At 42.0% G+C, this 21886-nt stretch overlaps 2 protein-coding genes across 5 annotated transcripts; one reads left to right on the top strand and one right to left on the bottom strand.

Annotated features, from left to right (window-relative positions):
* The first annotated feature begins 795 nt into the window (after positions 1-795).
* On the top strand, positions 796-8618 carry LOC112237918 (ras-related protein Rab-9B). The gene is made up of 3 exons (XM_024406518.2): positions 796-1018; positions 5596-5924; positions 6459-8618. The coding sequence occupies exons 2-3, from the start codon at positions 5775-5777 to the stop codon at positions 6918-6920; spliced, it is 612 nt and encodes a 203-aa protein (XP_024262286.1). The 5' UTR covers positions 796-1018; positions 5596-5774; the 3' UTR covers positions 6921-8618.
* Positions 8619-12023: 3405 nt separating this feature from the next.
* On the bottom strand, positions 12024-19512 carry LOC112237920 (proteolipid protein 1a). Of its 4 annotated transcripts, none has more exons than XR_006079594.1 (8): positions 19290-19480; positions 17575-17761; positions 16989-17145; positions 16479-16647; positions 15747-15820; positions 15500-15565; positions 13521-15061; positions 13292-13487 (listed from the first exon to the last, which is right to left on the bottom strand). XR_006079594.1 is itself a non-coding variant. In XM_042303394.1 (7 exons), the coding sequence occupies exons 1-7, from the start codon at positions 19291-19293 to the stop codon at positions 12832-12834; spliced, it is 834 nt and encodes a 277-aa protein (XP_042159328.1). In that variant the 5' UTR covers positions 19294-19512; the 3' UTR covers positions 12024-12831. The 4 variants fall into 4 exon arrangements, 2 of the variants coding, with proteins under 2 accessions (XP_042159328.1, XP_042159329.1); XR_006079593.1 differs by having other exon boundaries at positions 13292-13421; positions 13455-15061; XM_042303394.1 differs by lacking the exons at positions 13292-13487; positions 13521-15061 and adding an exon at positions 12024-13008 and having other exon boundaries at positions 19290-19512.
* Positions 19513-21886: the final 2374 nt, after the last annotated feature.

The raw sequence follows: 21886 nt of genomic DNA on the forward strand, positions 1-21886 counted from the left end.
GAAACAGTTTCACATTTATTTTGGCATTGTCTACATGTAAAACAATTATGGAAAGATATTCATAGTTTTATAATTGTTAATATTCTTGATGACTTTTTTGTATTTTCATGGGAGAATGTGCTGCTCGGTCTCCTTAACCATAGTAAAGATAAAGAAAAACAATTTTACCTTATACATCTAATTGTGTTAATGGAAAAATGTCATATTCATGAATGTAAATTTACTAATAAAAAAACCACTGTGTTTTCTATAAGGAATTTGAGCAGTACATTAAGACTATCCTACATCCTTCTAATAAGAAAGCTGTTAAAACAATCAACAAGTGTGCATCGTTTAAGGTCTTTGTATAATCTGTCATTTGTTGTACCCCCTAGCATATGTTATCATTGTCTGTTTGTATACTTCTATGCAATACTGATTTTTCTCCAATAATTATAAATAAATAAAACTGACTTGCCTAGTTAAATAAAGGTAAAATAAAAATAAAAACTATTGCTGCATTACTACCATCTACAGATCTGGAGTGGAATCACACACTGACTGTGCAATTTGACATTATTCGCTTCAACGATAAAACGTTTTTTTTTTTCAGTTAAAAAAATAGAGAATATATACAGTCAAAGCAGGACTATTTGAACATGTTGAAGTATCCAGGCTCACAGAGCATGGACCAAATTTGACAGCAAAATAAATAGATAGACCAGGGAGGGAATCTCGCGGGCTTTAGGACCAAGCGTCGCGACTGGACTCAGGGGTGTATTCATTACGCCAATTCTGTTTCAAAACTTTCTTAAACGGAAGCAAATGGAATGGAACGGGGCGCGACCTACATTGAATTTGTCCAATATAAAATCTCGGGTTTGTTGCAAAAAGAAACTGTTTGCAACCGTTTGGACTAATTATTACCCTGGACTGGAAAATACTGGGGACGCGCCTCAACAAGCAAGTGTTCACAATCCGTCAAAATCTCAGATGCAAAACTGGGCAAGCTACGATTTATAACACGGTACAACATGAGGTAACGAAAACGATTTTTACGCCTTAAATTAATGCAGTCACATGTAGTAATATTGAATATGGTGCGTGTTTGTTCAAACCGGTCTATTTATTCGTAGTTTAGTTTAATAATTCAGAACACAATTGATGTCAACAACACAACACAATGGATAGCTAGCTAACGGTAACAGGCTAGCTGGCTACTGTTTGGCATTTTGTTATCATCTTCGCCATTTCATTTGCCAGCTATTCATCCCTATATCTAGCTAGATGTCCTGTGTAATATCTAGCTGCATTTACGAAATGGGAACCCTCAGATTTCATTCGCTACAATAACATTGCATCAGAACAACAATATAACGTTAATAGGTTCAGTAGTTGGTGAGCCTCTAATCACTTCGGTGATTCTCATGAAACCAGTTTTAGTCATGGCAGTGGCAAATTGAGTTAGTTTGTTGCAGATGCATCATGGTTTTCTATCTTTCTGAAGACTAAGATGCCTAGTTTATGACAGTGTCGAATGTTAAATTATAAATAATTTCAATTTCCCTATATTAAAGGCGGCACCATTTTCTTGTTTTCTTATTTGCGGATAACCAGGGGCACACTCCAACATAAATTATATATATATTTTTTAACATTAATATAAGTTTGCATTAAACTATAATATTTATTATATAAAAACACTCATTAAAATAACACTTTTTCAAGTTGCTGTAAAAAAAACTATTAAAAAAAAGATATTTCTTAAAATAAAGTGTTATTCACCCATGATGCATCATCTAGACTAGAGGATCAGTCGTTAGATGAGTTTATATACCTTCAGAATGAGGATGGTATTCTCAAACACCCTCTTTTACAACACTTAACTTTCTCATTACCGAAATGACTAAAATGCTAAAATTGGGATCAACTTGAAGAACCATTACCTTACCAACATTGAGGCATGAATGGGCTTTACTGATGTGGTCAATTGTTGATCCATAATGGCAGTCTCCTATTACTTGCAGATTGAGCTAAGGGTCCCTCTTGTTATTTTACTGCTTACCTGGAAAGACCTTGGAAATGTTACATTTAAGGAACTTTTTTTAATGCTTAAGTCCATTTTGGATTTTTGAAGATGCATATGTACGTAATTACAGTCCTTTATACTTAGGTTAAAATAAGGGGTATTTTAGTCAATTGTATTTTGATCAGTGATTTTAGTTTTATGCAAGTCATTTGGGATTAACAACTGACACAGTTTGATGTATTGGGTTACTGAATCTCTAATAGAGCTCAGTACAGTTTTTCAAACTATAAAACCCTCATCTCTGAAACCTGCTTATCATTACCTTATTGCACCGATATTTAGGAAAAGAAAATGTCTACTTTAGTTATTTTGGCTTAATCTGATAGTGTGCCTTTTGGTCTTCATACAAATGTGTACATAAAAAAAAACATGTATACACAAGTAATTATGACAAAAACAAGATTCAGAAAATGTTTTGTTGCAGTAATGAGAAATTGCTAAATAAATGTTAATACATTAAAATAAATCAGTGTCGTAGCCTTTTTATTAGGTGAGGAATGTAAAAAAAAAATATATATATATATATTAGAAATGGATTTGTTTAGCTTTTTTGGACTTGGACATAAACTATTGCGGTAATGAGAATTTTTGCATTGGTAATTGTGGTAAAATGCATAATATATGATCAATAAACATAAAAATAATTATGAAATAGATGAATACAGATCCTAATATTAGTGATCCACGAGGAATTGTGGTGGGAAATGTTTAGTTTTTTTTGTCGTCATGTTTGTTGAGAATCACCTAATTAAACACTTTTTTTGACAGCAAGCTTGTGCAGTCATGGAGCAGCGCAGGCTCAGTGTCAGGTGTACCTGAGTCAGTCGCGTGCTTATCTTCCTGACTCATGGTTGTTGTTATGGAAAACTCTGGTAGTGAAGAGTACATTCTGAGTTGTTGTGAGTTAGCTAACTATCTGTTCTTGGGATCTCTCATCCACATTCCAGATGTGTGGCATAATTAGAAGCAGTTTACTAAAAGCTGTATTGTAAATCAAGAACCATGTCACATTAATACGGATTTCTCCCATGTGATTTTCAACCATACTGTACACGGGTTCAGCGTTGCTTCCTATACATTGTTATCAACAACATGGGCGTCGTGATGTACAGCAGAGTAACTTTAGCTCATCGGTAGTACATTTTACGACATGCCAATCTCCAGCTCAACCAATCCCTGGGTTTGTTAGAGGGGGAGTTTCTCTGGGTCATTCACCCCTATCAGGTGTCCCTAAGGACAACCACCCCGGTGATCTTACACATCTCTATACCCAGCACATCTCATACAGGAGGGGCATCACTTGCAAATAGCTCCAGATACAGTGGGTGTGAGAAGAGAGATTGTTGTTGTATCAGTATTGTTGTTACCATTTTTAAGGCTGCTGCTATTTTAGTTTGTTCATTTTAGTAATCACTCTCTCTTGTTCTGTCTCTAGCTACTCTCTCTCTCAACTTCTCCTCCTGGTGAAAGACAGCCACTCTCTCTTGTTCTGTCTCTAGCTACTCTCTCTCTCCACTTCTCCTCCCAGTGAAAGACAGCCACTCTCTCTTGTTCTGTCTCTAGCTACTCTCTCTCTCCACTTCTCCTCCCAGTGAAAGACAGCCACTCTCTCTTGTTCTGTCTCTAGCTACTCTCTCTCTCCACTTCTCCTCCCAGTGAAAGACAGCCACTTGATGTGGTTCTGTCTCTAGCTACTCTCTCTCTCCACTTCTCCTCCCAGTGAAAGACAGCCACTTGATGTGGTTCTGTCTCTAGCTACTCTCTCTCTCCACTTCTCCTCCCGGTGAAAGACAGCCACTCTCTCTTGTTCTGTCTCTAGCTACTCTCTCTCTCTCCACTTCTCCTCCCAGTGTGCCACTCTCTCTTGTTCTGTCTCTAGCTACTCTCTCTCTCCACTTCTCTCCCAGTGAAAGACAGCCACTCTCTCTTGTTCTGTCTCTAGCTCTCTCTCTCCACTTCTCCTCCCAGTGAAAGACAGCCACTTGATGTGGTTCTGTCTCTAGCTACTCTCTCTCTCCACTTCTCCTCCCAGTGAAAGACAGCCACTTGATGTGGTTCTGTCTCTAGCTACTCTCTCTCTCCACTTCTCCTCCCGGTGAAAGACAGCCACTCTCTCTTGTTCTGTCTCTAGCTACTCTCTCTCTCTCCACTTCTCCTCCCAGTGAAAGACAGCCACATGATGTTTTCTGTCTAGGCCTAAGTTCTGTTGCTCATTGTCAGGGTCTACCAGCATGTATCCTTTTGGAAGACCCATTTGCGACCAAGCTTTAACTTCCTGACTGATGTCTTGAGATGTTGCTTCAATATATCCACCAAATTTCCCTCCCTCATGATGCCATCTATTTTGTGAAGTGCACCAGTCCCTCCTGTAACAAAGCACCCCCACAACATGATGCTGCCACCCCTGTGCTTCACAGTTGGGATGGTGTTCTTCGGCTTGCAAGCCTACCCCTTTTTCCTCCAAACATAACGATGGTCGTTATGGCCAAACAGTTCTATTTTTGTTTCATCAGACCAGAGGACATTTCTCCAAAAGTACATTCTTTGTCCCCATGTGCAGTTGCAAACCGTAGTCTGGCTTTTTTATGGTGGGTTTGGAGCAGTGGCTTCTTCCTTGCTGAGCGGCCTTTCAGGTTATGTCGATATTGGACTCGTTTTACTGTGGATATAGATACTTTTGTACCTGTTTCCTCCAGCATCTTCACAAGGTCCTTTGCTGCTGTTCTGGGATTGATTTGCACTTTTCGAACCAAAGTACGTTCATCTCTAGGAGACAGAATGCGCCTACTTCCTGTGCGGTATGACGGCTGCGTGGTCCCATGGTGTTTATACTTGACCACTATTGTTTGTACAGATGAACGTGGTACCTTCAGGTGTTTGGAAATTGCTCCCAAGGATGAGCCAGACTTGTGGAGGTCTATAATTTCTGGCTTTCTTGGCTGATTTCTTTAGATTTTCCCATGAGTTTGAATGTAGGCCTTGAAATACATCCACAGGTACACCTCCAATTGACTCAAATGATGTCAATTAGCCTATCAGAAGCTTCTAAAGCCATGACATAATTTTCTGGAATTTTCCAAGCTGTTTAAAGGCACAGTCAACTTAGTGTATGTAAACCTCTGACCCACTCTAATTGTGTGAACTGATCTGTCTGTAAACAATTGTTGGGAAAATTATTTGTGTCATGCACCAAGTAGATGTCCTAACCGACTTGCCAAAACTATAGTTTGTTAACAAGAAATTTGTGGAGTGGTTGAAAAATGTGTTTTAATGACTCAAACCTAAATGTATGTAAACTTGCGACTTCAACTGTATATTCCGGACTCTGACATTCTACTATTTATATTTTTCTAAATTATTTTCTTAACATTTTTGGGATTTGCATATTTTATATTGTTAGGTATTACTGCACTGTTGGAGCTAGGAACAAGCATTTTGCTACACTTGCGATAATCTGCCAAATATGTGTACGTGACCAATAACATTTGATTTGATAGTTTTTTAAAATCTCTCTGCTCATCCTTCAGGTTGCATTGACCCTGATAGTACTACCCCAGTAGCCTAGCACGAGGTGAAGGCTGGGTCACAGTGGTAACCCAGCTAGAAGGCTTGGCTCCAGGCTAGCCAGCCTGCCAGCAGAGGGAGGGGGCCTTGCCACGGAACGGCCTGGTGAGCTGCGGAGACTAGCAGCGGCGGGGGGGTTGTGATGAGCGGGAAGAGCCTGCTGTTAAAGGTGATCCTGCTGGGGGACGGTGGCGTGGGGAAATCTTCCTTAATGAACCGCTACGTCACGGACCGCTTCGACGCCCAGTCCTTCCACACCATCGGGGTGGAGTTCCTCAACAGAGACCTGGAGGTCAGATTAGAGCCCTTTCTGAATTCATCTTTTCTTCATTCGTGGCATTATATCCCCTTGCCTTCTTCTCAAAATTTTAAATGAGGGGAGGGACCTTGGACTTTCTCCAGTAAGATTGAGGAGGCGGCGAGGAGATAGAGCCAAGGTCTGTCTGAAATGGAATAATAATAACAATTATAATGTGTCTTGCATCTCAACAAACCAGAGCATCTGCACGTGAGTGCATAGATACATAAGTACATGCAATAATTACAGCAGACAACATGTGGATACAGTTTGTAATTCGGTTTGTAAATTCAAATTCCTGGGGGGGCAGGTTGAGCAGTAATTTGTTATGTTCTCTCTATAGGCTAGTGCAGTGGATTATTTTTTGACAAAATGTGTTTTATTAAGGTTTCGTTTTACTACTGATTCTTGTCATGTTTTATATCTTTATGATGGCGGTGTATATTATGTACAAATCTAATTGTCTTTGTGGACAGTAAAGGTTTCTCTTCGGGACAATTCATGTTTTCATTCACTTCCTCCCTCCAGGTGGACGGGCGCCTGGTGACCCTTCAGATCTGGGACACGGCGGGTCAGGAGCGCTTCAAGTCCCTGAGGACGCCGTTCTACCGTGGCGCCGACTGCTGCCTCCTCACCTTCGCTGTAGACGACCTGCACAGCTTCCAGAACCTGGCCAGCTGGAAGAAAGAGTTCATGTTTTACTCTGACGTACGAGACCCAGAGAGGTTCCCCTTCGTTGTCCTGGGCAACAAGGTGGACAAGGAGGAGGGGAAGGAGGTGGGGGAGGACGAGGCTCGGGCCTGGTGCGAGGAGAACGGCTGTTGTCCCTACTTCGAGACCAGTGCTAAGGACGATACTAACGTGGGAGTGGCATTCGAGGCAGCGGTACGGGAGGTTCTGGCGGCGGAGGATCAGATCGACCACACGCTGTTGAGTAGCACTATCGATCTCCACGGCAACCGTAAAGTACCGCGCTCTTCTTGCTGCTGATTGGTTGAAAGGACTGGTTTCTCTCTCCGTCCAGCCTGTAGCATCCTGAGGGCTAGAGAGCTGTTCTGCTCTCCACGGTTACTTACCTGATGCAGGTACAAGCTGCTGAGACTGATGATCGGCTATCAATGCAGCTGATTTTAAAGAGTGTTGTCGGTATCGACACATCTGATTTTGAAAGGTTATCAATGAGGTACAATGTAACAGGTACACCATGTTGTTCATCTCGGTCTGCTTTCAGCAGTATAGCACAAAACTGCTCTTTACATCCAGCCAGCCTCATGTACCTGCCCTGTATAATGTTTTCAGCATATTTTGTTATTTTTTATTTAACCAGGCAAGTCAGTTACGAACAAATTCTTATTTCAATGACGGCCTAGGAACTGCCTGTTCAGGGGCAGAACGACAGATTTGTACCTTGTCAGCTTGGGGATTTGAACTTGCAACCTTTCGGTCACGAGTCCAAATCTCTAACCACTAGGCTACCCTAGCCCTCTTACAGAACAGTCATTTTAATCTGATAATATTCATGTGTCCTTTCTGTTCTCCTCTCCAAGAGCACAGGCTGCTTGTGGCACAGCAACATTCTCATTAATTTCTTTATCGGTCTGTCTGCTAAGTCTTCTAAGGTCTCATAGGTACTTTGACCAGAACACGATTCTATCACACTGTCAGGTCTCATGACAGTGGTTGACTGACTGACCAGAGGAATATCATTTAATATAATACATATAGACATGGTGTGTTGACTGACTGACCAGTGGAATATCATTTAATATAATACATATAGACATGGTGTGTTGACTGACCAGAGGAATATCATTTAATATAGTACATATAGACATGGTGTGTTGACTGACCAGAGGAATATCATTTAATATAATACATATAGACATGGTGTGTTGACTGACCAGAGGAATATCATTTAATATAATACATATAGACATGGTGTGTTGACTGACCAGAGGAATATCATTTAATATAATACATATAGACATGGTGTGTTGACTGACCAGAGGAATATCATTTAATATAATACATATAGACATGGTGTGTTGACTGACCAGAGGAATATCATTTAATATAATACATATAGACATGGTGTGTTGACTGACCAGAGGAATATAATTTAATATAATACATATAGACATGGTGTGTTGACTGACCAGAGGAATATCATTTAATACACTGACATAGACCTCTACATGAGGCTGGACTTGATCCAGTTACATCTTGTTTAAGAACTGACAACATTGATTGCACACATTACTGTACCAGGACAAATGTTTACTGTACAAAAAGGGATTTGATTTGTTTGATTTTCTCCAAAGGGAAAGATGTTTCTGTTCTGTCATATCTGTTGAACACTGGGTACATATCTATTTGAGGTAGATTGTATCTATACCAGATGCGACAGTATTTCCTCGTCCTTTAGGCTTTCTAGGCCTGTGAATCAGAAGTGTTATGTCTACGTGTGAGAGTTGCAGGAGACGCCCGTTTTAATTTCATCCCTTACCTACTACGGTACGTACAGTTGAAGTTAGGTTGGAGTTATTAAACCTCGTTTTTCAACCACTCCACAAATTTCTTGTTAACAAAGTTTTACCTACTATGGTACATACCGTTTTTTAGTCGGTCTCTCTTGACACCAATGATATAATGTTCTTAATCAATAAAGTGTATTCCTTATTAATGTAACAGTTCTTTTGTTTGGCTTATAGCTGATCCCCTTTTTCTTTTCATTAGTTTATTGAGGTTCTGATATTTACTGTGGGTTTTCTATCATCTACAGTGGCTTGTGAAAGTATTCACCCCCTTGGCATTTTTCCTATTTTGTTGCCTTACAACCTGGAATTAAAATAGATTTTATTTACCCAACATGCCTATCACTTTGAAGATGCAAAATGTTTTTTTGGTAAAAAAAACAAGAAATAAGACAACTTGAGCATAACTATTAACCCCCAAAGTCCATACTTTGCAGAGCCACCTTTTGCAGCAATTACAGCTGCAAGTCTCTTGGGGTATGTCTCATAACCTTGGCACATCTAGACCTGGGATTCTTTCCCATTCTTCAAGGCAAAACTGCTCCAGCTCCTTCAAGTTGGATGGGTTCCGCTGGTGTACAGCAAAGTCATACCACAGATCTCAATTGGATTGAGGTCTGGGCTTTGACTAGGCCATTCCAAGATATTTAAATGTTTCCCCTTAAACAATGCGTTGCTTTAGAAGTATGCTTCGGGTCATTGTTCTGCTGGAAGGTGAACCTCCGTCCCAGTCTCTGGAAGACTGAAACAGGTTTCCCTCAAGAATTTCCTTGTATTTAGCGCCATCCATCATTCCTTCAATTCTGACCAGTTTCCCAGTCCCTGCCGATGACAAACATCGCCATAGCATGATGCTGCCACCACCATGCTTCACTGTCGGGGTGGTGAGAGGTTAGGTTTGCGCCCGACAAAGTGTTTTCCTTGATGGCCAAAAAGCACAATTTTAGTCTAATCGGACCAGAGTACCTTCTTCCATATGTTTGGGGAGTCTCCTACATGCCTTTTGGCAAACACCAAAAGTGTTTGCTTATTTTTTTCTGGCCAGTCTTCCGTAAAGCCCAGCTCTGTGGAGTGTACGGCTTAAAGTGGTCCTATGGACTGATACTCCAATCTCCACTGTGGAGCTTTGCAGCTCCTTCAGGGTTATCTATGGTCTCTTTGTTGCCTCTCTGATTAATGCCCTACTTGCCTGGTCTGTGAGTTTTGGTGGACGGCCCTCTAAAGGCATGTTTGTTGTGGTGCCATATTCTTTCCATTTTTTAATAATGGATTTAATGGTGCTCTGTGGGATGTTCAAAGTTTGGGATATTTTTTTATAACTCAACCCTGATCTGTACTTCTCCACAACTTTGCCCCTGACCTGTTTGGAGAGCTCCTTGTTGTTCATGGTGCCACTTGTTTGGTGGTGTTGCAGACTCTGGGGCCTTTCGGAACAGGTGTGTATATATACTGAGATCATGTGACTCTTAGATTGCACACAGGTGGACTTTAACTAGTTATGTGACTTCTGAAGATAATTGGTTGCACCAGATCTTATTTAGGGGCTTTGTACTAAAGGGGGTGAATACATACATACACACCACTTTTCTGCTTTAAAGTTTTTGTCATTTGTTTAAACAATTATTTTTTTTCACTTCACCAATTTGGACTATTTTGTGTATGTCCATTACATGAAACCCAAATAAAAATATATTTACATTACAGGTTGTAATGCAGCAAAATAGGAAAAACGGGGGATGAATACTTTTGCAAGGCACTGTAACTTATGTTTGGGTTGGTGTGTCACTAAGGAAGAGTGATGGTTTGTTTCTCAACCTTACTGCCTTGCCTGTCTACCGCATGGGCCCTGCTCTAGAACACTGACAGTTCTGGAACATTCTAGGTTCTAGATATAACCTTATATTATCTAGAACATTCTAGACAGAATTTAAGAACATTCCAGTCCTTCATCTGATATCATAGCCACCTCTACTCCTCTGATTTACCCAGTTGATTAGTCTTATTTGAATGTGAAACAACCTGAACAAACCGAAAAATAATTGTACCTTTTTAATGTACAGATATTGCATTTTCTCCCGTAGGTATTGATAAGAGGGAAACATAAGTGAGGATTATCTTAAAAGCATTATTTTTGGGTCCTTTAGTTTTTTCCTGTTTTACATCAGTGGTGACCCAGGGCTGGCCTGCCCTCACTGGATTTGAACGATGTAGTCAAAATCAAAAGGATCATTTTGAGGACCTTATTTGGTCATTATTTGAAGGAAAATAGCCTTACTGATGTTTATACAATACTTCTGATGCCTGAAGCCACAGTTCACACTTCAGTTGTCTGTTTCTAGTATTTGACCTCGTCGTCAACATGGTACCGTTGCTATGCCTACCACATTAAATCAACCAATGCGGTGTTGCATTACTACAATACATCGCTATTTTATTTGCATGCATGTGAAATTCACTGATTCAACTTACATGTCGTCTTTATCTTTTAAAGTTATGTTTGTGTGCGGTACCAATCTACAGGAAGTCATCTGCCTCTCGATTGAAATGAAATGACTGTCTGGTACAGCAGAGGGGTGTGAAAGAACCAGCCGCACTGTGTTATGTTCACGCTGACGTCGCGGTACACCTGTATCTATTGAAGATGTTGATTGTCAATTTACTCAACCTGTGGTATTTAGAGAAACAGTACAACAAGTACAGTTGGAATGTTCTGTAACAAAGTATTAAACAGATGAAAAAACATGTATTTTACCCAATAGAAAGAGGGCTGGACGTCTATTAGAGACATCACATTCCACTGCTGTGTCAACTGTATTCCATCTGTCACTCTTACCATGCAGCTCATGTCCTCCTCACCATCTAGTCTTGTCTCACTCCCACTAACCCATGTTGATGACCTGTTGTTTTGTTTTTAATCTATATGTTGAATAAGAAATATACACAGTAATGTTCACTCTGGGCTTGCCACAGTGCACAAAGACATGGCTACACGTACATTGTAAAAGGGCATTCATTTCATTCCTGAAATAACTGTACAATCAATGAAATTCTCAATACTACTGTACGAACTGACTAAAATATCATTTAACCTCACCTAAGTGTTTGTTAGCCTGCTTTGAGCTGAGTAAGAGGTGTATAACTGACTATCATAGAGTTGATGTAGGAATATAACTGTATATCTGCTGATTTGCTTGTAACTCCAATATCAAACCTTCCTCAACCTCTTCATTGCCCTATGGAGGTTAAGACTGTCCCTTTACAGTCCTGCGCCCCAAATGGCACCCTATTAATACAGTATATAGTGCACAACTCTCAGAGCCCTATGGCCCCTGGTTAAAATGATGGCACTATATAGGGAATCAGCCCTATGGCCCCTGGTTAAAATGATGGCACTATATAGGGAATCAGCCCTATGGCCCCTGGTTAAAATGATGGCACTATATAGGGAATCAGCCCTATGGCCCCTGGTTAAAATGATGGCACTATATAGGGAATATGTTGCCATATGGGATGCAGAAAGACTGATGTAGGTGTGAATACTATCCAATAATGTACGACAACTAATAAAACCAAAAACATGCAACATACCAAATACAGGAACTGACTTGTGGTTGAGGTTCTTTTGAGTACATGATTCTTTGGAAAGTACATTGTTACAATCAGTAACAGTAAACATCTTTATTTACCTTGATTTGGCCAAAAGAAAAGCAAAACACATATGAAAGGTTACCATATCAAATTCATCCCTTCAGAGAAAGAAACTAAATATTAAAAAAAGCAGGGCCCTAATAGGGTTGTTTTGTCCAACATATCGCCACTGTGTACAACTCAGAGTCTAACTGGGAATTTAAGCTGGAACGCAAGTCTGGTAAACCTACAAAATGAACACACTTAACAGGACTTCAGAGCCCATGTATGGGCTAGTGTCAGATAATCTGTACATAAAGAATATATTTTAACATGGAATAATATCCTGACAATGGATCTGGCCTGGTTCTAGAACAGCTAGCTAGGTCAAAAGCAGGAGAAAGTAGAAGTATACTCTGCAGGAATCTCAACAGCTCTCCAAACTAAACCACCCACTGGGATAAGACAATAATAACGTGTGTGGGTTTAAAGACGAAGGATATAAACCAAATAATTGTATTCAATATTAGGGAGGAACCTTTCACGGGACAATTTCCCAGACTCAGATTAGTAGGTTTAGTCCTGGATTAAAAAGCATGCTCAATGGAGATTCTCCACTGAAAGTGCTTTTAAATCCAGGATTAGGTTTAAATCTGGGTACAGGAAACAGGTCACTTCAAGTTTAGGGAGTCAGCTCCAACTGATCGTTCTCAGGGGTTACCATGGAGGATTGGGGGGGGTTAGTCAGGAGGTAGACTATCAGATATGATGTGGGGGGCGTAAGGGGAGCGCATTGTCCCTCCTATGTCCTTCTGCAGTCTACCGTACAGCTCATAGCTTTTCCTCTGGTCTTTCTCCTGCCTCCTCTCTTCCTTTAGGTCCACCTGTCTGACTGCCAGCTGGAGGCAGCAGTGGATCTGTGGGGGAAGAGAAACAGCCCGAGGATGACATGGCCTACAGTAGCATCAAGGCACAAAAACAGGCTTTTCTCACAACACATTTACTGATAGAGGTGTCAGAGTTGGTTCAGTGAGCTACGTTTGTGTGATGAGCAGCCTAGTTTCCCGTGGCAGACTTGACATAAATGTTAATAAATAAATGCCCCATCGAGGAGCTGGCAGGACACACATGGTAGTAGCCTGAAGAGTAGCATGGACATCATGGGTTCGATACCCGGTCGTAACAAAAAGAGAGAATAACTCCTTTAAAAAGGAGAGGACATCTTTTATTACCAAACCAACAGTTTTCATAAAACACAAAGAAACAGCCAGCTGTCAATTCACAAAACCAACCTATGCTGCTGGATAAAGCGTCCATCCAATTGGATAACCTACACTCACAGTATGTTATCCAATTGGATAACCTACACTCACAGTATGTTATCCAATTGGATAACCTACACTCACAGTATGTTATCCAATTGGATAACCTACACTCACAGTATGTTACAAGATATGTTGTTAGTTAAAGAAGCCGTCTTGTTTAAAACAAAGTAAATTGGAATTCAGATTAGTACATTTATCTACAGTAAGTAGTGGGGTGTTATACAATAACTACTAATATTTTCTAGACAGCTACAGAAAACAAACTGCATCGTTTGGCCTCTATAACGGAACCTCATCTCTTGCAAACGATACCATCAATATCGCCAGAAGGGAGAGCAATACTAAAATCACCTCAATGTGGTGCCAATCAGAGTAAAGCATCTTAAGAGAGGTTGTAATCTTCTAAATAACATAAAAAAGGTTGCTAAAAAAATATGGTAAAGTTGTTACTGCTGCTTAACATTAACAGAGAAATGAAGGACTTCTCTACATCTGTTCCAACCAGAAGTCTTGACACAAACGCACTAAAAATGCTGTCCCTTTTCTCAGATGAGATATCCCCAAATTCAAACAAACGTTAACCCTTTTCTTTCCAAGTCCCTTCACAGGGTCCATCACCTCCAACAGATGGGGTGTCGTGCAGCAGTGCGTTCGTCACAGCAGGGTTGTATTCAGGCCATTGAGAGAAGACTTCAGCCTTTTTCCCTGTCTTTGTCATGAAGACCTTCTCCCAAAGACATTCAATATGACCCTTGTCACAGACTAAGGTCCCTATAGTAACAATGGGGCCTTGTCACACAGACCCCCCGTTCCACCTCCCACCCTGGGGCCGGTGGACCCTAGGAACCCCCTCTGATTGGTTAGTTTTCTAAGAAGTCCTAAGGGGGGCGGCCTCCATTGTTGAGGCCTTTCTGCTGCCCGTGAGAAAAGGGCCTGAGGTCAGAGAGAAGAACTGCAAATGCACACTTGTCTGGCACCATGGCAACCAGATGTGAGGGATGGTACCCATAGTAACAGATTAGAATACCACAGCCTAAACTAGGCAAGTAGTCCCTAACCATGAGAGTCAGTGTGACATTTATAACTGAAGATATTTGTCAAATATACATTTTGTTATGTTACCAAAATTATTAGTTAGGTTTTTACATGTGATTTCTTTTTAAAAATGAGGAAAGATAAAACATGGAGGATATGCCATGTACACTCACCTCAGTATATGAAGAAGATTACATCAATCTTCACAAACATTTGGTGACACGCGACAAAAATACATAGAGAATAACAAAAACACAGAAAACTTGAAGACGGCTTCAGAGCAAACTAAACGTAACATGAAAAAGACAGTGACAAAGCAGTAGAAAAAGGTAGTATACGTCTGGGTTTCTCAACAACACATCCACTAAACCACCCGTTGTGCAATGAGGACAGTACAGGGAAAGGCTGGTGGGTCTTTAAGGGGAAATGGACAGAATAGGATTCGCTCAAGGTATCAACCGGTGGTGAAGATGGGTAGAGGGGTGTTAGGGAGTCAGTGTCCCCTCGGGGTGTCTGTCGGATGGAGAGTCTAACACCGTGTGCCTATACCCTTTCTCCCCAGGTACCGCAGCAACGCAAAGTTATAGGTGGTGGACACCATGTATGTGAGCTAGAGAGAGAGAAAGAGAGAGAGAGAGAAAGAGGAGAAAAAGAGAGAAAGAAAGAGAATGAAAGGAGAGCATTGAACAAAAGGAAAGAGACAAAAGACAGAATTGAGCACCATTTCACACTTATGTTCCTCAAGTTCCATGACAATCTCAGTGTAATGCTGAGCATCTACAGTAGGCTACATTAATAGTGTACTGATATGGCAATGTAACTATGGGATCTTCCCAGCAGGAAAAGTACCAGCCGTTATGACGTTAGTGTTTCTATGATCAGAATCAGCTGAGAAGTGAAAGAACAGAGAGCTACAGTGAGACTCATCAGCCATGGAGGCCTGCCATTCCTGAACACCTACACTGACTATGTCACATGGGACACAACTCTATTGTAAGGCTGTAGCCAATCTGCTCCCAGTTAAGAGATTAGGGCGGGGGTCACTCACCAGCGCCAAGAGTGTGATGCCAGCCCCGGCAAACGTTGCGATGTACAGGTCGTAGGTCAGACGGAACTATAAAAGAACAAAATCAGAGAGGAGTCAAAGTAATCGTGTGTCAATTCTAGACACACGCGACATTCTAGACACACGGCGATGCTCTAGACACACGCTCTAGACACACGGCGACGCTCTAGACACACTTTGTGTCCTCGTGTCTGCCAAGTCTCATCGTGAGAGAAACTGTATGACTGACCTCTCTGGTTGTGCAGACAGTGGACAGTGTCATTCCACAAGCCTTGCCTGGCAACGCATTCCATGGTAGAAGCCCTGAAAGAAAAGGAAAAAAATACTTCTGATTCTCTGCTGTCAATTTTCAGCTTTTGTAGTTGGAAACGTCACTCCAGATTTCCACAGAGTAGATTTTAATGAATTGAATTGAGCACTCGGAATCTACGTTAATGATTAGGTCGTATAGAGAACTACAGTGAGGTCAGGTTTACATATAGATGACTAGGTCGTATAGAGAACTACAGTGAGGTCAGGTTTACATATAGATGATTAGGTCGTATAGAACTACAGTGAGGTCAGGTTTACATATAGATGATTAGGTCATATAGAGAACTACAGTGAGGTCAGGTTTACATATAGATGATTAGGTCGTATAGAGAACTACAGTGAGGTCAGGTTTACATATAGATGACTAGGTCGTATAGAGAACTACAGTGAGGTCAGGTTTACATATAGATGATTAGGTCGTATAGAACTACAGTGAGGTCAGGTTTACATATAGATGATTAGGTCATATAGAGAACTACAGTGAGGTCAGGTTTACATATAGATGATTAGGTCGTATAGAGAACTACAGTGAGGTCAGGTTTACATATAGATGATTAGGTCGTATAGAGAACTACAGTGAGGTCAGGTTTACATATAGATGATTAGGTCGTATAGAGAACTACAGTGAGGTAAGGTTTGATGTCCTTACCATACTGCCTGGCGTCAATACAGAGCTGGTTGATGCTAGCTGGGCTCTCAGTTAGGACGGTGATGGTGTGGCAGGTAGTGTCCATGTTGTAGAAGAAGTAGACAGGCAAGGCAGAGAAGGCAAACACCAATAGCCACACCACCACCAGCAGGTACGTTATCAATATAAACTGGAGATGAAGGGAGAGAGAGATGGATGTTTATGAATCATAACAGGCCAAAAATCAATCATTTTGTTGAGCCCTCAACTCCACCCTCAAACTTACCCTCACTCTCTTACCTCAACCCCCACTCTACCTTCACCCCACCCTGTTACCCTCACCCTGTTACCCTCACACCTCCACCCCACCCCGTTACCCTCACCCCTCCACCCCACCCTGTTACCCTTACCCCTCACACCTCCACCCCGTTACCCCTCACACCTCCACCCCTCACACCTCCACCCAGTTACCCCTCACACCTCCACCCAGTTACCCCTCACACCTCCACCATTCCCCCCCCACTCTCTCACCGTGCTACTAAGACATCGTCCACACAGGGTGCTCCTGAACTCTCCGAAGGTCTGCTTGGTGGCGCTGGTGGTGTAGAATCCCTCCGCCAGCAGTACGATGCAGTAGAGGAAGAAGAATGAAGCCAAGAAATAGATAACATACTGGAAGTACTGGATACTATGTAGAAAGAGAAGGAAGTACAGGAGGGAGAACCGAGAGGCGAAGAGGAGAACAGAGAGGCGGCGGGGCAGGGGGGAGAACAGAGAGGCGGAGGGGCAGGGGGGAGAACAGAGAGGCGGAGGGGCAGGGGGGAGAACAGAGAGGCGGAGGGGCAGGGGGAGAACAGAGGCGGAGGGGCAGGGGGAGAACAGAGAGGCGGAGGGGCAGGGGGAGAACAGAGAGGCGGAGGGGCAGAACAGAGGCGGAGGGGCAGGGGGAGAAGAGGTGGGAAAAAGTATCACAACACATCAGTACAGAGGTCAGTAGGTCTACCATTTAGTTGAAAATACTTATACAGCAGACCTAGGGGACATCTAAACCAGAGGTGGCCAATCCTGGTCCTGGGGGGTGGGGGGGGGGTAAAGCAATAGCCTTTGAGCCACTCACAGGTAGGCCAGGGTACTGTAGTCCTGTAGGTTACGGGCGAAGTATCTCTCGATGAGTCTCTCCGTCTCAGTGAGGGCCTGGTGACCACAGCCACAGAACAGAGCGATCCCAGAGAAACACAGCAGAGTGGCCACCAGGGAGCAATATGGTACCCCTCCCAGGCACTTCATACAGCAGTCATAACAACCTATAGGACAGGACATAACGACATAGGGGTTAATGTAGGGTTACGTATGGGTTACCTGTAGAGAAGCATAGGGAAATCCTCCCAGGCACTTACTACAGCAGTCACAACAACAAAGACAGGCTATAACACCACCAGGAGTGTGTTAATGAACATAATGTCACTGTGACTACATGGATGGATAAACAACAGCTGTATACTGGAAGGATCTGGCTACAGTTATTACACTATTCAGCTGTGGTTGTAAAATAGCTCATCCCTGAGTTACTCTGAGGCTTTGGACTGCTCTGTTCCCTATGCACAGTAGTGTTTGGTCTGTCTGCTAGATACGGGGCATTCTTCCCCAGAGTCATGTGCTGTGAATGGGCCCTTAGGACATGAGGATCTGTCTGTTTGTCCCAACACTAACCCCAGCTCACACCATGGGGACAGCGAAAGAGAGACGAAGAAGAGAGAGACTGCTTGTGTGACTGCAGAGACGACGTTCTTTGTCCCGGTGCAGTGTGGGAAGACAAGAGCCACCAATGTCAAGCAAACAATAGCCAGAGCCACCTCCAGCACCCACACTGGGGTTTATAGGAGCAGAAGGAGGCTTGTGACAACCAGAGGGATATCCAATAGTCTGAGGTGGAAGTGGGGAAAGATCTCAGAAGACTGGCTGGAGCTGGTACCATTATAACAGATGGCAGGAAGAGGAAGCACACACATGCACTCGGCCACTCCAGGGTTGTGTGTGTGAGCGAGAGATCAGACCGTCTTTCAGGTTGCATAACAACACCAGTGTGGAAATGAGTTTTAAACCAATTAAAAAGTTTGCCAATGAAAGAACACTGACTAACCGCCAGCACATGCAGTGATAACCAACACTTTACTTTTATAGTCTCAATACTTATGTTCAAGCAATTTTGTTATTTTGACAAAATAGCAGCACTTCTCAGTACAGAGGAAGGAAAATAGCATAGTCACCCAGCAACAGGTGCAGGGGTTCTCACTCTAGTTTAAACAGTTTCACTTGTCTCTATTTAGACTGTTCTGACCTCAAAAGGCCCTCAACAATCCGAATAAACATATGGACCTATTAGGAACCTCAATTAACTTCTCAGTTACATCCCAGCCCTGTATGCCCGAGGAAGCAAGTTTAACATTTTTAGGAACCGAAGCCCATTTTGTTCAAATTGTTGCAAAGTGGCCTATAAATTAACTCACTTGCTACTTTCATCAAACAAATAACTACTTAAAACACGGTATTTCGGTAAAAAAATTAAGAAATTGTAAGTGAAAGCAAACGCGACAAGGCACTTCTGAAAAGTAGGCCAGTATGTGCCTCTAGAAGCATTACATTAATTACATAGTACTGGCATCACCCGTGAGTATAGGCAATCTTACCCTTCCATGCCAGCCATTGCCTAATAGTATATGTTATAATGTGAAAATCATTAAAAGAATACCAAAGAAAACGTATCGTTTGTTTGTGGTTGGTTGGCTATAAAATAGCCTATTAGAGGTACCTTATCAAACGTAGATAACTTACCCATGTTGTCTCTGGTAGGATGTGCGCTCAACAGAGGCGTTCTGTGCTGCTTTCCACCGCAGCTGCTCGGGTGATATTATGCACGACTTGTCCTCAGTCCCCAAAACATCAACCTCAACTCGCTCTCTCTTCAACAAAGAACAGACTGACCCGTTGATGGCTGACAGTCAAATCTTAAAGAAACAAGGTCGCTTTTCAATGAACTACGGTTCAAGACGGAGGATAATGAAGGAGGGCTATGAGGGGCTATACATGCCGTATTGTTAATTGTAACATGTAATATTCAACTAATAACTGATACGGAAATGTAGCAATTTGGAAAAATGTACTTCAGTTCATTGTTGGTCAGCAGCACCATGTGTATTTGCATATCATTTGGTAGCATCTCCAAGATTTCTTGTCAGAAAAGGTTCCATGTTATTTTTCTTCATGTTTCTCTTTCTTTCTCTCTTTCTCTCTTTCTTTTTCTTTCTTTCTTTCTTTCTCTCTCTCTTTCTTTCTTTCTCTCTTTCCTTCTCTCTCTTTCTTTCTTTCTTTCTCTCTTTCTTTCTCTTTCTTTCTCTCTTTCTTTCTCTCTTTCTTTCTTTCTTTCTTTCTTTCTTTTTCTTTCTTTCTCTCTCTCTTTCTCTCTTTCTTTCTCTCTTTCCTTCTCTTTTCTTTCTTTCTTCAACTGATTGTTGCCCGCGCCCGCCCGTCCAGCATCACTACTCTGGATGGTTCTGACTTAGAATATGTGGACAACTATAAATACCTAGGAGTCTGGTTAGACTGCAAACTCTCCTTCCAGACTCACATTAAGCATCTCTAATCCAAAATTAATTCTAGAATCGGCGTACTATTTCGCAACAAGCCTCCTTCACTCATGCTGCCAAACATACCCTCGTAAAACTGACTATCCTACCGATCCTTGACATCGGTGATGTCATTTACAAAATAGTCTCCAACACTCTACTCAGCAAACTGGATGTAGTCTATCACAGTGCCATCCGTTTTGTCACCAAAGCCCCATATACTAACCACCACTGTGACCTGTATGCTCTCGTTGGCTGGCCCTCACTACATATTCGTAGCCAAACCCACTGGCTTCAGGTCATCTATAAGTCTTTGCTAGGTAAAGCCCCACCTTATCTCAGCTCACTGGTCACCATAGCAACACCCACCCGTAGCACACGCCCCAGCAGGTATAATTCACTGGTCATCCCCAAAGCCAACACTTCCTTTGGCTGCCTTTCCTTCCAGTTCTCTTGCCAACAACTGGAACGAACTGCAAAAATCTCCCTCTCTAACTTTAAGCATCAGCTGTCAGAGCAGTTTACCGATCACTGTACCTGTACACAGCCCATCTGTAAATAGCCCACCCAACTACCTCATCCCCATATTATTACTTACCCTCTTGCTCTTTTGCACCACAGTATCTCTACTTGCACATCATCCTCTGCACATCTATCACTCCAGTGTTAACGCTAAACTGTAATTATTTAGCCTCTATGGCCTATTTATTACCTTACCTCCCTACTCGTCTACATTTGCACACACTATACATATATTTTTTTTATTGTGTTATTGACTGTACGTTTGTTCATGTGTAACTCTGTGTTGATGTTTTTGTCTCACTGCTTTACTTTATCTTGGCCAGGTCGCAGTTGTAAATGAGAATATGTTCTCAACTGGCCTACCTAGTTAAATAAAGGTTAAATAAAAAATAAATACAATTATTTATTTATTTCTCTCTCTCTCTCTCTCTTTCTTTCTTTCTTTCTTTCTTTCTTTCTTTCTTTCTTTTGTTTTCAAGTGTAACCTAGTCTAATAGGTCTAGTAGTTGTGATGTAGCCCTACTGTTTCATGGGATAATAAACAAAACAATAGTCTATTATTGTGTTGTGCAATGTGAATCGACAGGCATAGGCCACAGCCTACTAGCCTTGTCTGAACCACCCTGATCTCGCGAGCGTACATTTTGTTTTGGCTAAAAGGATATATGTAGCGAAACAGAATGTAAGCTTGAGAGATCAGGATGATTCGTACGAGGCTAACAGTCTACAGGAATGGAGCCTATAAAAGGCAGTTTGGGTTCTCTTCTAGCTCCATGATTGCTGGACTGACCAGATGACGTAGTGGCTGATGGGAGTGAACTGAAGAAACTGAAGAAAGAAGGGGGGAAGGGGGGGGTTAGACACTGTGACATCATCAGTCTACTCTTGATATTTCTCTGACAGATATCTGTCATTAGGCCGTTGTGTGAGAACATTAGGCCGTTGTGTGAGAACATTAGGCCGTTGTGTGAGAACATTATGCCGTTGTGTGAGAACATTATGTGAGAACCGTTGTGTGAGAACATTAGGCCGTTGTGGAGAACCATTAGGTGAGAACCGTTGTGTGAGAACATTAGGCCGTTGGGAGAACATTAGGCCGTTGTGTGAGAACATTATTAGGCCGTTGTGTGAGAACATTAGGCCGTTGTGTGAGAACATTAGGTGAGAACATTAGGCCGTTGTGTGAGAACATTAGGCCGTTGTGTGAGAACATTAGGCCGTTGTGTGAGAACATTAGGGGTGAGAACATTAGGCCGTTGTGTGAGGCCGTTGTGTGAGAACATT

This window comes from Oncorhynchus tshawytscha, linkage group LG21, assembly GCF_018296145.1.
Source record: "Oncorhynchus tshawytscha isolate Ot180627B linkage group LG21, Otsh_v2.0, whole genome shotgun sequence".
NCBI classification, from domain to species: domain Eukaryota; kingdom Metazoa; phylum Chordata; class Actinopteri; order Salmoniformes; family Salmonidae; genus Oncorhynchus; species Oncorhynchus tshawytscha.

Bases quoted from the DNA above. Each gene is read 5' to 3' on its own strand.
- LOC112237920 (XM_042303394.1), bottom strand. The intron at 15,821-16,478 runs GTAAGGACATCA...CTTTTCTTTCAG, and splicing joins TATTGACGCCAGGCAGTATG to GGCTTCTACCATGGAATGCG. The intron at 15,566-15,746 runs GTCAGTCATACA...GTTCTTTTATAG, and splicing joins CTGTCTGCACAACCAGAGAG to TTCCGTCTGACCTACGACCT.
- LOC112237918 (XM_024406518.2), top strand. From the start codon at position 5,775: ATGAGCGGGAAGAGCCTGCTGTTAAAGGTGATCCTGCTGGGGGACGGT. The intron at 5,925-6,458 runs GTCAGATTAGAG...TCCTCCCTCCAG, and splicing joins TCCTCAACAGAGACCTGGAG to GTGGACGGGCGCCTGGTGAC.